This window comes from Sipha flava, unplaced genomic scaffold (genome assembly GCF_003268045.1).
Source record: "Sipha flava isolate LNK unplaced genomic scaffold, YSA_version1 0_pilon_pilon, whole genome shotgun sequence".
Taxonomy (NCBI): Eukaryota; Metazoa; Arthropoda; class Insecta; order Hemiptera; family Aphididae; genus Sipha; species Sipha flava.
This window is the reverse complement of record NW_020271713.1, coordinates 7,505,074-7,521,186: the sequence shown is the minus strand read 5'-3', so window position 1 is coordinate 7,521,186 and position 16,113 is coordinate 7,505,074. Positions and strand designations below refer to the sequence as shown.

Here is a 16,113-nt window from a genome sequence, read left to right as displayed (position 1 = left end):
AAATAAACAAATTATATGGAAAAATCTACGGTCATCATCTTCAAGATATGGTAGACCAATTATTATTTAGTTGAAAAAATAAACGATAGAATTAAGTTCAAATGAACTAAAATACATAAAAAATTAAATTAAAAAATTAAAACCAACAAAATGATCAATAAGTAACTATAATATAGGTGTTTCACATGATATACCTTTACAACTTACAATGATCAATGGGAAAGTTGGTAATACGGTTCTTATCATCTAGATATAAAAAAGTGGCAAGTAAGAGGTGAAAACAAAGGTAAACTTTTATCTAGAAAATAAATAATACAAGAAAAATGTAAAATCATCATGTGATTAAAAATAGATTATGTTAGATAAAATGGTGAAGTAACATCCAATGACGAAAACACTTCTCGTTGATTTTTTGACGACCCTTCAAAGGCAGTTGAAATAACTGGAGTAAAAAAAGTGCTTCGTTATATTATGTGCACCAATTCTTAAAGCTAATACATCTGGTTATAAAATAAACGAAATATTATTCAGTGAATAGGTACGTAATTGAAACTGCTATATTATTAGTAAAAGAATAACCTTGGTACTATATGCCAGCATCTGCATTTAAGATATAATTGCATCGTTCATCTGTAATTTCTACTGCTTTACTTCCCATTAGTCATATGTCCAAATAAGTACAAGATTCTCGCAATAAAGACCTTAAAAATATTGAAAAAAAATTATACTAAAAATTATCTAAGAGTAAAATAATTGAGAACCTGTTACATAGATTATTAGTGTCATGTGGTCCAATCATTTCTAGTCTCAGAAAATTACCCTCAAAATAATAAAATATTATGAAATACATGTCATAATTTTCAACCGAAGTATTACAACTACTGACTGCAGTTGAGCCAACATTTGGTTGAAAATAGTTAAAGTGACAAAAATTAATAAAAAATATGGTTATTATTGTATTTTGTATGGTTTAATATTAAGTTTTAATAATTAAATAAATATAATAAATATAAGAAAAAATATAGAGTTGTTATGTCAAATTGTAATTCTTAATTTAAACAAATTAATGAAAATTAGTCTTGTTTATTGTTAAAAATTAATTAGTATTCAATAAGTTTCATTTTTCGATAAATAATATATTTTCAAAAATTATATTTAAAAAAAATATATACTGTAAATTATTCCGATACAGGGCACAAACACTGTATAATAAAAAATCCTATTCAAATGATTAAAAATGTATAAATTGTTTTATTGAGTATATAGTATATAGATACATAGATATAGTTTTATTGACTATATAGTTTTGGTTATAAAATTAAGTTATCCGACACACACTGCGTCGAGATGAATGATCTGTAATCAAATTCAATAGTAGAACCATTTCAGTTTGAAATTAAACAAAAAATACTGGGATAGTTCAAGACAAACGTCTTTATCATACATGAGACTTACTTCATAAGAAGAAAAAAAAAAGAAAAATACCAAACTTCATAACTTTTTATCTTTCTTAAAATCCAAACTTAAACTTAAAATATTTTTATACAAATTATTAGAAAATTGTAAGCTTATGGCAAACAAATCTGGGGTCCGTCAAACTTTCAAATATACAGCCTATTCAAGCTTCTCACATAACGTATTGTTACTGGATTCTTTTTTTTTATAACTAACCAACTTTTTTACAAATGAGTACAAGCCTGACCTCACAAAATCTAGTCATAACTAAAAACGACTTCATATGATACCCACTTAATATAAGATACTACTCAACCAATACCTCATGACACAAACTATAGCATCCATTTTATATCCCAGATGAACCCTCATAAAAACTAAAAATAAACTAAAACCGTGACTTGCTTGTTTATAAAAAAAAAAAAATAATGCATATAATTTAAATATAATATAATATTTATATTTATTATTTATAAGTTAGTTAGATATTACTAATGGGTAACATTCTTTATCATATGATTTATGTTATGTTATCTTATTAATTTGTTCTATTATCCTAATGACTTATTGTGCTCACTATATGTATACTCGTAGATTGTTTTTTTTAGAATAAAAAAACTACTTTTCTTTGACCATCGGTTTGCATAATTTTAGAGTTTCTTTTTTTTTTTTTTTGTACTATCTTTAATATTAATTAATTTCGAAAAAATGATATATTCATGGGACTTAAATACCAAATAAATAATTTTAAAAATTTTATATCTTACTGGCAAAAGTAAGATGTAAATTCCAATTTATTTCCTTTTAGTTAATTACAGTGGGAAAATTATTCATAATGTCATCAGATAATTCTTTGTTTAAATTGATTTTATTATATTAGTATGGTACTAATATTTAAAATATTATACCTCACATTTGATTTAACTATTATAACATTATAGTGGCATATTTATAAGTTAAAAGATATTTAAATCTATAAGCGTACTTGATTTTCGTTTTAAGGTTTATAGATATACGAATACTAATAAAATATTTGATTATTTTTAAGTGGGTAGGTATATTTCATTACCCCCATTTTAAAACAATTATAGTGATCTTCATTGAATTTCCCGAATAATTTGTTTATCACTTTATCAATTAATGTAAGAGAATGAATGTACTCGTATTACTTTATTGTTTTTCAATATTAATTTTCACGGGAACCCATTAATACATCTTTATTATTATAACATTAAAAATTGATACTATGATATTTTATGTTTTATTTTTTTTGCTAAAGTGCAGTCTAATTAATATTACAAATGAAATAGTACAATTTAATTAATCGCTTGAATTGAATAAATAATATACCGCGTAAAAAAGGTTTTCACTTCTAACATCTAATAATCATTTCCATCATATATATATATATATATATATCCATAGGAAAAAGGTACTTGTTACCTTGCTTGTTGCGTTGAATTTTTTTTTTATAATGTATATGATTTAATAGTTATTTTAACGATTTTAAGAATCTTGTTGTTATATTGTAGATAAATTTATAAATCTATCTATTACGGATTTTGTAAGATAATTAAATATTTGATATATTACTTATTTATTATATTACTGCATATAATATTATATTTGTTGATGTGTTGTTGTTTTTGTATTTATTTCTCTGGACCACAATGGAATACTTGTATTTTCACGTATAGGTCGGGTGTAACTTTACGTTTACATAGACCCTAACGATGGTAACGTGAAACCCGTCCTGGATCACAAAATATACATATGTACCGTGTACGCATATATATCACGATTCTGTTTTGTTGCGGGTCCGTTATCCGACTAATGCGTAAAAGGTCGTTCGATTGAGGAACTACCCTCGATGCATACTTAGCATTCAAAAATCACAGGCAAACGCACCCTCCTTCCGGTCCCTAATCAAGCGCTAATTGTTGTGTTGGGCGCCCGTTGAATTCAACCACCGACGTGCAAACCTATCTTAATTCACCTTGTATGGATTTTTGTTTCTCGCTGAACCAGGCACATTCCTAGACAAGTATGAAGGGGAGGCAAACATATTTTAACTCAATAATTAATAATGTTATATAACTAATGAATAAGTAGGTACAATTAATCATATAATAAAATCAGTTTTTCGTTTATTTTTAGCAAATCGGTCAATAACACTATCTAAATTTATATGAATGTTTCTGTGCACATGTATTAATGCCGGTCCTGTTTATATATCTTGCCCCCTTTGGCTCCTTAACTAAGTTATTAATCTGAAAATCATGAAGTAAAAAGCAAGCAATCAGGAGAAAGTTAAACTAATATCTATCATTATCTAAATACAACAAATATACTTTTAAAAACTTGAATAATCATGAAGAGTAAAGATTTACTCATCGCATTATTGCTCTACGGAACATTTATAGTTCATGGTATCTATTGTGCACGTTATACCCGTACCATGGTTAAAGTTATCTATCTATAACCGTAGTCAGTACTACTATCTTTCAAAATATATAATCGTTATTTTTTTTTTTCGTTAATATTATTAAAATTTTTATCATTGATCATTATCATTTTGCAAACAAAGGGTTCGTTAAAAATTTTTAAATCATTGCTATAGGGGAAAGGGCGACTACCAACCAAGCCGGTAATCGATGGTAAACGTGAAAGAGCGCGCTTTTAATGTTCATCGCGTTTAAGTTTCAAGTACAGGTACGTTACTCTCGTGTTCGGTAACACATGGCGGTTTCCCGTGCTGAGCTTTTACTCGGCTCATCGGTATCGCGGTAAGCCGTGTACGTTGCGGACACAAATCTTTTCAACCACGAAAGAACATAAATACACTTGCGATTTGTTCGTCAACTCGTTGTGCCACACGTCCAAAAGAACCGGAAACGAACATTACTAACGACATTACAATACATTACGTCAGTCGAAAATATCACCAATAAAACATAACGTAGAAAACCACTCGGTCAAATAACCATCGTTTTGAGCTTCGAACATTTATCTTCAACTTGTATATAATAAAACATGTCGTATTTGTATGTACGTATGTGCGTGTACGTTTCTTATAAACTATGATTAAAACAAATGATAATCTGATATTCGTTGTACAGCCTATACCGATACATTTCTTAATGATATTATTCCGACGTCTGGATGTTGTTTAATTTTCACGATAAATAATAAAATAATCATCGTGAAGTTCTACAATAATTCACTGCATCAAGTGAACTCGATTGTTGGACATACGTGTAAAATTATTTTGCACATACGAGTACAAGATTTTCATAAATAAACATTTATAAAATACGTTAATATAATTTACAATAATCGTAATTCACGTTATAATATGTTGATTATGTTTTGTATAGGTACATTTCTATATATGTAAAAATGTATAACAATTCATCAATTGAGAACGGCTGGGCCGATTTGGCTCAAATGTTTTTAATTGTTTGTAATTGATAAGAGAAGGTTTTTATGAAAAAAAATTTTGTAAAAACCTTTTTGTTTTTAATTTTTTTTTTTAAACATTTTTTTGATGATTGATTTTTTGTGTTCTGGAATATTTTTTTTCAAATTAAAAAAGCTACAACAAGCTTTAGTTTATAAAATTGTCCATATGACATAATTAATCGTTAAAATAGGGCCCCCGGCCAACACCAAAAAAATGGATCAACATGGAGAGTGATTCAGTGTTTATTACCATATTCCTCCAAAATGGCTTAACCAATTTAATAAAATTTTGTATATACATTTGGTAGGTCTGTGAATAGGTTTTTGTCTATTTTTTATACTCCTAAGTGATATTGTTTCATAAATCGTAGTTTGATTTAATTATTTTTGACCTGGTTGATAACTGCGCAATTGAAAATGAATTATTAAATGATACTATTAAAAACTATTAAAAAAACTATTAAAAACTATTAATTTTATTTTTAGTTTTAAATGACAGGTATTGCATAAATATTAAACAATAAGATCTCGAAACAGGTACCAAAACAAACGAAAATCTTATTTCGAAGGATTATTATGCATATTGGTTGATAATTAGATAAGATCAGGACGATGTTGTGAGCTTTGTCAACAGTTTATGGTTAACATTTATGTAAAGATAGAGAGCGAATGATTACGATACTTGCGATTTAATCAAAAAAAGATGCGTGGGTATGGTTCTCAAAATAATTGTTAGATATCGGTAATGGGAAATTTATTACAGATGAAACGGGATGCATACAATTACCGACCGATTTCTGCACAATCATTGATTTGCAAGATGCTCTCATTGACCAGATATTTCTCAATGTACACAGTACACAAATCATGAGTGGCTAGGAGAAAGAGCAATTTTAGCAGCAAAAAATGTGGAGTCAACGAATTGAATCTCAAGATACAACATTTGTTACCAGGAGACTAGGTGTTATACAAATCTATTGATACAGTTTGCGATGCTACTGAAGCTGTAAATTATCCAACAGAATTTTTAAACTCATTGGATTTACCAGGCATGCTACCGAATAATTTACAAATGAAAGTTGGATCTCCGGTTATTTTACTTCGTAATTCGAACTTACCACGTTTGTGCAACGACACGCGATTAGTCATTGAAAAATAAATGAAAAATGTTATCTAAGCCATTAATTTAAATGGCAAATTCTGAGGTGAAAATATATTATCACCGCGAATCCCTATTATATCCACAGATGTGCCAATACAATTTAAACACCTTCAATTTCCAATTAGATTGGCATTTGCAATGTCTATAAATAAGTCTCAAGGCCAAACGATGTCTGTTTGTGGCTTGAATTTGAGCACATCATGTTTTTCACACGGACAATTATACGTGGTGTGCTCTCGAACCATCCAATTTGTTTGTGTTAACGAAAGATGGGATAGCAAAAAATATTGTACACTCTATTGCATAAAGGGATTGATATTTTTTTTTACTAATATTGTCATAATCAGCGATTTATATAATTTTAAATGATCAATTTTAATAAATTATTAAAAAATAAATGTTTGATGTTTTTTAATTTTTATATTTCGTCACCGTTTACAGCACTTCATACCTCTTCCACTTATATACCACATCCTTACACACTTATATTAAATTAGTTATTTTTTTCTAGCAAAATATTCTCTAGAAATAATTTATATGACAAAACAACGTTTTTCGGGTCAGCTAGTATATTTATAAATATACGGGTAATTCTCACAGGGAACCTGTAAGAGATCGGCTAAAAGTGACAAATGTAATTTAGTGTGGCATGAGTGCAGTACGTGTATATTATTCAAATGTCATACCTGCTTACTGAAATGTATTAAAGTAAATAATATCCTTCTCTCTACCCTTTGAAAATATTGCAATATACATAATACGTTTAGGTGTTGTGTAGTAATGTTGAACCATGTTCAATAGAAACAGTAAATACAAATTTAAACTACAAGGCCATTGAAGTACGGTTGTGTTATGATAAGGTCATAAAAACAGTAACAGAACATTTTTTTTTCCATGCTACAATATTTTCTTCTTGGATTCTACGATAAGTCGTTTGAAATATCAAATAAAAAATCAATAAAATCAATTGAAAATATCAGTGGCATAGCTAGGATTTTCTGAAGGGGGGGTCTTAATTATAATTATTAAATATTATATATAATACGTACAAACTAAAACTTTTATTTTAATTAATTAATATGTATACATAATGTCTGTAATAGAGATGTAATGTATATTCGAATTCGGATAGCTTTACCATAAATTATTCGAATATTTGACTATTCGAATGTCAGTATTCGATGCTACAATACCTATAATTATTAAACGTTTTGTGTTGCACGAAAACGTAAACGAATAATTTTCGTCTCGTATTGTCACACTCGCGATAATGTTAACTTATATATATGTAATTAGTATTGTACATAATTTTATATTTCATATTGTATTATCGATTCACCTATATTCCTATAATAATGTAATATATGATACGACTCAAGGGGGGTGTCATATCTACCAAACACCCCCCTTGTATACGCCACTGGAAAATATCAAAAACAGAAAATTAATAGGAAACCTTTTTTTTTTTTTTTAAAATCTTTCGGATTGAAAGGAATAACAAATAATGTATTAAATTATCATTTAAAAACTATGACAAATTTATGAGTCAGAGGGGGGAGGCGCTTATAACTAATATATATATATATATATATGTATATACAAAGGTAGATTGAACAATACCTTTATGCAATTATAATAACAAAAAGATGCATATGTAACTGAACTGACCGAGATTGAGTAGTGATGGTAGTTTTGAGATTCTGGACGTCGCAGTGAACCGTGCAGATCTACGTCTCGTAACATGTTCACGACGATGTCAACAAATGGCGGATGTGCAGCTGTGGCTACGGGCTCGTGCTCCACACGCAAAATAGGCACTCGTACGGAGACGTATAAACGGTTGGGAATTCCTGCGACCGGTGTCCGCATATGTAGACTAACGCGGAAAAATGATTTTTCCGTGATGGGCTAGGTGTACGAATAAGTTACAGCAGCTGCGACGAGTAATGCACACGCAAGTACAAACGTGTGCCTTGCGAAGTACGACGACGGCTTACGAAAACTTATATATGCTTTCGGCACTAATGAAGACGACATTTTTTTCCCCAGCAGGCAACTATACGACGATTGTTGACGAAGAACACGTACTACCTACGTGCGTATATAAATGGCTGAGTATCGCGTCGATATTACACGGCGATATTGTAAATGGTCGCTCACGTCGAACTACGAAAGAACAGCGGTGTCGGCCGTAAACGGTAGGTGCGTACACGGCGAAAAAATGGCGGTCGTAAACGATGAACACGAATGCTGCGACGAACATTCGATTCCTACGTACTATGGATCACGATTTTCTACCAGCCGTCCACGGTGCGTCTGCCGACGGAGTCGCGAGAGAACGGTTGTAGGAAAAATATACCGAAAATCGCAATTGTCGCACTGAAAATTAAAAAAAAAAAAAAAAAAAAAAAACGAAAACACACACGCACGCTTTTTCGCTCGGTCGGCAATGTCGTGCCGCGTTCGTACGCAATGATCAGTGCCGGTGCTAGGTATTTGGCCGCCCTGTACCAATTTATAAAAATGCCGCCCCATATACATATATTTTTTTCGTTAAAAAAAAATAAATAATAATTCATATAAATTGAGTAAATATATTAGTTTTATGAATACTTAAATAGGTGTTATTGTTTTAACATTTTGGGATGATGTCAATATAAAAATAACTCACATAATTAATATAAGTGGAACCTACTGGTAACCTAACCAATTACCAATTATTGTGCAAACGAGTTATTTTAACAGAACCAAAAAAATATTAAAAATTAAAAACGAAAGTTATCTATAGTCCATTTATTTTATTTAAAATTAAACAAATACGTTTTACATAATTTTATACGAATTCTATTAATGAAACACTTTTCTTGCCTTTGCGTTTGAGAAATCCTTTATAATTTCTTCAATGTCTAACTCTTAACAAAATTGGTGCTCGATAGCTATCATAGCCAGTCCACTAAGATGATTATTTGTCATTGTTGAGCGTAGGTAGGTCTTTATTAGCTTAAGCTTAGAAAAGCTCCTTTCACCACTTGCAACAGTTACGGGTAAAGCTAAAAATATACGCAGAGCAATTGATACATTTGGTGCAAATGATCCAATATTAATTATAAGCTTTAAAAGTTCAATCGGAGACAAGTTAGATTCAACCATTGGTATTATAACTTTGAGTTCATCAGCCATTTCAAGTCCATTAATATCGGCTGAATTACCATCTGTTAAAAATAGTTGAAAATCTTTGCAGTGGTTTAATAGGTTATCGTATGTCATATCTTTTAATTTATTTATGTCATAAAGAAAAGAAAAATAATCGCTATGCTCCTTTATCTGTTCAAATCTATCATTTACACTATTAATGGCAATATAAAATATATTATTAAAGAAGTTAACTTAAAAATTAATTTTTGGATCAATGATAGGTTCATCCACGTTTTCGTAATCAAATTGTCTTTTAACACGACGTGCTTTGATTCTTCCAACCGATTGCTCAAATACAGACACCACATCAATTTCTGATGCCATTTTTGAAGCTTCAAAAACATATTTATCAAATTAATTATCGCAACCAAGTCTTTGCTGTTTCAAATATGATAGTAATGCTTCCAATATTTGTATAGCTGCACTGATATCAAAATTAATTGTTTGCATTAATTTGCTAACAGGATTAATTTGATTAAGTAAATCGTACCAAATAGTGATAGAACAAAGGAACATAAATTGTTTAATATACTTACAAAGACATTCAACTTCATGTCTAGTCATAGAATCCACATTTTTATCTTGCACAATTTCGAATAAAGCATCATATATTTCTCCTATTTGATAACAAAAAGGTTTAAGTGCTTCGATTCTACTTTCCTATCTTGTCTGACTTAATGGCTTTACCGTTAAATTTGTAATATGTCTTAAAAGAATTTGCCAATGGTGTGTAGATGCCGAAAAAAAAAACGTAATCTTTTTGAATAATATCGAAAAACTCAATCGCCTCTTTTGATGACTTAACTGTATCATTTACAACAAGATTTAAAGAATTTGCACAACAAGGAACGAAGAAAGCGCGAGGATTAATATTGCGAATTCTTCGTTGTACACCAGAATGTTTGCCTTTCATATTCGCTCCATTGTCATATCCCTGGCCCCTCATATTTTCAATTTGAATTCCCAAGTCCTTCAACTGCTGTATAATAATATCAGAAAGGCCCATTCCAGTACTAGTTTCTATTGGAATAAAACCGAGAAAATGTTCACAAATTGTAACATTTGACTCTTTTTTTGACGATTCAACAAATACAAAACGAATAATAATGGTCATTTGTTCAACGTGGCTTAAATCAGGAGTACAGTCCAAAATTATACTGAAATATTTCGCTTCCTTAACCATATTAAGTATGCGTGTCTTAATAGCACCGGATATTAAACTTATGATTTCATTTTGTATGTCTTTTCCCAAATAATGAGTTTTATTTTTAGTATTCATTGTTCGTCTAACATGTTCGGACATTATAGGATCATATAACGCCATAAGCTCTATAATTTTTAAAAAATTGCCGTTGTTTTGTTTGTAAAGTTGATCTGATGAACCCCGAAATGCTAAATTTTGTTGACCTAAAAGCTGTATTACTGACACGATTCTCTGTAAAACTGCATTCCAGTATTTTTTTTCCGATTCAAATATGCGTTGATTAGAGTCATCAATCGTTTTTTTATCTTTTAATCTTGAAGAAAATTCTATCCAAGTTTGATGTGCTCTAAGTTGGGAATTTGATGTCTCGTGTTCTTTTAAAATAATAGAAACGTGTCGCCAGTCGTTATATCCATCTGTTCCTAGTTTAGTTTTTGAAATTGAAAACAGTTTACAGAAATAGCAAAAAATAACTTTCTTGGATAAGGAATAGACAAGCCATGTTCTTAGAACATTTTCTTCGTTACTCAGGCAACGTTGATAATTAAAAACTGTAAATCTACGATTATTGTCATCCAAAGGAAATACGAAAGTTTTGAGAATGGGTGAAGGAGGACCTTTTTCAACGATTGTTGTTTTTAACTTATCGCTTAAAAAAAATGGCCAAGTTGCAGGATCAGTGCCTATAATTAACGTTAGTTCTTTAGATTCAGATGAAATTAAATGGTTTGAAGAATCGTTTAATGTGGTTAACGTTTTAGTAAAGGCAATGTCGGTTTCTATCGGATTTTCATCAACTTGGTCAGAAGTTAGAATAACAGAATCTATAACTATTTATGTAGATGTATTTTGAGTATGATAAGTAATTATGTTATTACTCGCAGATATAGATTCATGTAGAACAGTAGACTTTTGGAAAAATTTTTTTAATGATCCTGCTTGTTTTTTTATGTTTGCTTCCTTTTCAGCTTTCCTTTTTTTATATTCACAACCCGAAAGACGTTGCCTGCTATCTGACATATTTATCAAATCCGAATGAACTAAAAAAGGATAATTTTTTTTTTTTTAAAAGTCGTAAAAAAATACAGTGAAATTATATAGACAATTTTCTAATGTTCTTAATTTTTTTAAATACTTAAATATGCGTTATTTAATGTAGCAAAACAATATAAATTTTAATTATACAGTTTCCCTAGACCCTAGGGTTATGAATTATATTTATTAAAATATTAAAATTATAGAAGACACAGCACCTCACTATATCTGCCCTAATTAAAAATAATCTTTAAAATTATAATTATTGTTAAAAAATTGTATTGTATTATGATTCAATGATGATTACAATGATTCAATATCTAATATTTATAAGCAGGTCTAGGATTTTTAAGCAAATGTTTCTTATTTTATGTATGAAATTTTTATACATAAATTCGTTTCACGTCATTCTGATTCCAAATAAACCAATTTATTTTAGCTTTTTTGTTATTTATTATACTTTAAAATCCGAGCCCTACTTATAAGTAATTTATATTTTTAGTGTAATTTCGAATAAGAATAAACAATCTTAACTTACCTCGCAAATCACAATGTAATAACTAATAATTAATTATTGTTCGTTGTCTGTCATTAGGCTGCTGTAAATGTATTACGTGTATGTTAGTCAGTGGTCGAACTACAATTAATGTCGTCTATTACAGTTGTTACATCTTACAGTCGTTGCCCTATGAATTGAGACGGCGGCGGTGCGATAACGAAAAACCAGGGATTCCCGTTCCATCTATATTGGTATATTTCATAATGCCTGGTGCATTATCGATACGTGGTACGCCGCGCGCCGTCACCTAGTCCAAAAGCCGCCGCGACGTCCGTCTAATGTACATTTATGTGTCACAATTATATCGGTTTGTCTCGGGCGGCAGGTGAGCAATACGGTACCTAGGCAATAATTATTAATTACTGATAGCGCACAACACATATTGATGACGTGCTCACATAAAAAATTTTAATTTAATATAATATACAACAGAAAAAATAAATTACCACAAACTTTTAAGCATATTTTTATTTGTATTGTTTGTATTGCATAATTATCTTCTTGCTCATATTGCCGCCCCTGTAATATTCCCGCCCTGTGCGAATGCACTGCCCGCACATGCCTTCCGCCGGCCCTGGCAATAATACCACCGTAGACGGACGATACCAAAACCGCGTTCTGATATTATGCAACGGCGGCAAATATGAATCACCAAACAATGATGGTCGGTGGAAATTAAACGATAGAAGCGGTTGACCAGAAAATATAGACGCGGCCGTCGACAGCCATTGTGATAACGACAGTCAGCGTCAGATTGCGATTTTTTTTTTTTAATATCATAACTGTAATATCAAATTCTTGAACTTATATGTATTCAAAGCGTTCATTAACTAAGCGTTTTTAAACGACGGATTTCAACATAATTAATTGAAAAGAAATTGTACAACCATTATATGATTATTAATAAATAAAAAATAAATCCTTTTGATTTGATCTATTAAGGTTCTCTTAACATATTTTAAAAGATAATGGAAATATTACAAATGGTATTAAATTTGAAATTAAATTACATTATATTGTCAGTTTCAAATAGAATCAAATTGAGTATATAATATGGCATAAAGTTTTTACATTGCTTTAATCGTACAATGCACATTTATTACGTTACATATTATTATTACGGTAGGCAAATGTGGGATATGTACGCTTTTTACGTTAGCATTTAGTGTCGTTCGTATAATAAATTATTTCAAAACTTTAATAGTTTAGAGTTCTAGACTAATACGCTATCTCACATGTGGTCACCTGAAAATGTGCACAAGGTTTTTGTTTTTCGTGCGAACTAAGAGTTCATTTCAGTGTAATTAATTGTAGATCCCAACTGAATAGTGCGTGATTTGTATCAACCAACGTATATTTTAAACATTTGCCTCATTCCTGGGTCCGTTATCAAAATCTACCGGTGGCCTTTCAAAGAATATTAAATCCAAAATTAAGCAGAACCCAAAGCACCGTCACGTACAGTGACCTTTGGTGTCTACGTTAGACGGTGACGCCGTTGTGTCGACTGGCGCGTTGCTTGTAATAAAACGGTTGGATTCGTATGGTCAATTATGGTAATTAACGATCAAGTTGTAAACAATAACGAGCACACTAAAAATATCTCACATTATTTCAATCAATAAGGCGTAACGAATGACTTTGAACTCCCTCAACCGAGAACCCCATCACTGTCAAAAAACGAAATTATTAATTTACGAGTACTAATCGCAATTCATTTAACCGGAACCAATGTGTGCTAACAACAATGATTAAAAGCGATAGTCAATCCAAAATATAATTTCAGGCTCCGCGAAATGTAATCACACATAAGTTAAAGAAGAAAAATCTCACCTATTCCGATTTTCATCACGGAAGTAATCAACCTTTTATTTTTTTTAAGATATGCGTTTCCTCAAATCTAATTGACTCTGATAGATTTCGCTATATATAAATTTCTACTTGATTAATAGTTCATTTTTTCCCTATTAAAAATATTGTAGAAAAACTAATAAATTTTTAAAAGAGTACTTTGTAAAAATAATATACGTTACTGAACCAACTTTGAATCGTATGTTTCTCGAATCGATTTATGATATAGAAGGAAATTAAAAATATAAAAAAAAACAATAGAATTATCAACCTCTATTATTCCAGTGAATAGAATTACGAACTGTTCAATGCAACACCATTTTTTTTTCAGATAAATTCTGCTGTAAAAATCGTATTATAATTAAAATTACAATTACAATTATTATAATTATTATAATTACTGGTCGACAAAAAACAATGCTCTTGACAAACGTCTTTATTTTATATATGCCTATCAAAAATCATAATATAAAACATTTTAAAGAATATATTTTTATTCTGTGATTTAAGTATGTAAATTTTATAAATATTACTTAATATTGTATTGTGTAAAAGTGCAAGGAAAATAAAAATAAAAATAAAAAATTTAAAGCTTCTATTCTAGTGAACTGACATTTTAAATCAAACTAAACTGTACCATACTCACTATATATTATTATTTTATTTTATTTATTTATTTATTTTTTATAGAACAAAAAAACATATTCGTATTTTATAAATCCATATTATATTAGTACCCTATATGAATAATCGAATATTGTGTATAATATATAAATATTTTGTTTCAGGCTTGGCTTAAACCAGTGGGCTTTCAATAACTGTGAGTATTCTCAATTTTTATATTTATTTTAAATTTATATCAAAATCCCTCGACTTAAATAACTTATGGTGATTCTATACATCATATTTATAAAAACTTATCAATCATAACTTTTGCAATGTGTGTGAGCTTTAGGAATCATTTATAAAAACACAAAAGAAAAAAAACTTTATAAAAACCAATATTTTGAATGATTCGTATCATAAATTGATGTTTTATAATTATATAATGAACGTAATTAAATCAGAAGACCGTAAATCACCATAGGAACTTAGTTTAATTTGTGACATTTTCAAGCACCGTGTAATCATAAACTATAAAAAAAAAATACTATTATTTAATTACTGAAACATATAGTAAGTTAACTGTAGTTCGAGCAACTGTGAACTTAAATATCAATTCGCAAGTTTCAATATTAAACACTGGTGTTTATTTTAAAACTTAAACAGCATTTGTCGATTAAATCAACGGCTCCATACGTATGTTTTACATGCAAATAATATTAATGGTAACAAACGATTTTGATTTTGCGATGGAACTTTTGCAACTTGGTATTCTCCAACTCAATTAGTACAGGTAAAGAGAGATACTGTTGCGGTTATTTTAGGTTTACACTTGGGAACATTTAAAGTATGATGTATGTTATGATGCCTTCACATTAGAATATGATTCAATATGCAATGTGAGAAAAATAGAAAAGAGAGAAAGATCGTGTGTGTGAATGCAAAAGAGGTATCGTGAGAGAGAATGAGATGACGGTGACCTGGGAATGATTTATGCGTATAACCTATGCAAAATAGTGCGCACCGAAAACTCCAATATTTAAATGTAACTTGTGATGAAAATAATTATCAACTTTACATGTTAAAATAAAAACATGAATATAATATTTTTCATACGTATGTGTTCATAATTTATGAACAAATCTAGGTAAGTTTTCGTCAATAACAGTTAAAACATTTTGTGTTTTTTGTACGAAATTAATATGTGATCCAATTTTCACAATTGTACATTGTTACTAACACCAGTTATTTGTGAAATTGTCTATCGTTTGTCATGGTTGTTTGTTAAAATCCATCATTTAAATACAAATAAATTCTTAGAATTCGTTTGAATATAAAATAATTAAGAAATAAAAATTTAAAAAAAAATTCTAATATATAAATAAATAAATGTGTATTATATATATATATATATATTTTTTTTTAAATATTTCAGTCTTGGCGTACATATGTTTTATTCGTTTTGATTTTATTCGCGTATTGAACAACAACTTGAAGGACTCGATTGTTACATTGTATTTGATTGTCCGATTGTAATATGACGAAAATAAATTAATGCACGTTTACAACCCCAATAAAAGTATTTGA

The 16,113-nt window shown here is 29.5% G+C and overlaps 3 protein-coding genes across 3 annotated transcripts in view; 1 reads left to right on the top strand and 2 right to left on the bottom strand.

The window, feature by feature from the left end:
- Window positions 1-8,955: 8,955 nt before the first annotated feature.
- Window positions 8,956-9,420, bottom strand: LOC112693927. Its single transcript, XM_025569202.1, has one exon. The coding sequence runs from the start codon at window positions 9,344-9,346 to the stop codon at window positions 8,993-8,995; it is 354 nt and encodes a 117-aa protein (XP_025424987.1). The 5' UTR covers window positions 9,347-9,420; the 3' UTR covers window positions 8,956-8,992.
- A 506-nt stretch (window positions 9,421-9,926) lies between these two features.
- Window positions 9,927-11,498, bottom strand: LOC112694665 (zinc finger MYM-type protein 1-like). Its single transcript, XM_025570209.1, has 2 exons — window positions 11,357-11,498; window positions 9,927-11,302 (listed from the first exon to the last, which is right to left on the bottom strand). The coding sequence occupies exons 1-2, from the start codon at window positions 11,496-11,498 to the stop codon at window positions 9,927-9,929; spliced, it is 1,518 nt and encodes a 505-aa protein (XP_025425994.1).
- A 3,210-nt stretch (window positions 11,499-14,708) lies between these two features.
- LOC112680016 (sex peptide receptor) overlaps window positions 14,709-16,113 on the top strand; it is a 241,958-nt gene continuing 240,553 nt past the window's right edge. Inside the window, exon 1 of the mRNA XM_025550093.1 lies at window positions 14,709-14,743. The gene's annotated coding sequence lies outside the window, so the exon portion shown is untranslated. The remainder of the gene's footprint in view (window positions 14,744-16,113) is intronic.

What these genes read in the sequence shown, in the direction of transcription:
- LOC112693927 (XM_025569202.1), bottom strand. Translation starts at nt 9,346, where the DNA reads ATGACATACGATAACCTATTAAACCACTGCAAAGATTTTCAACTATTT.
- LOC112694665 (XM_025570209.1), bottom strand. Translation starts at nt 11,498, where the DNA reads ATGTCAGATAGCAGGCAACGTCTTTCGGGTTGTGAATATAAAAAAAGG. An exon ending in ACATGAATCTATATCTGCGA is followed by an intron (nt 11,303 to 11,356) that starts GTAATAACATAA and finishes AAATAGTTATAG; the next exon opens with ATTCTGTTATTCTAACTTCT.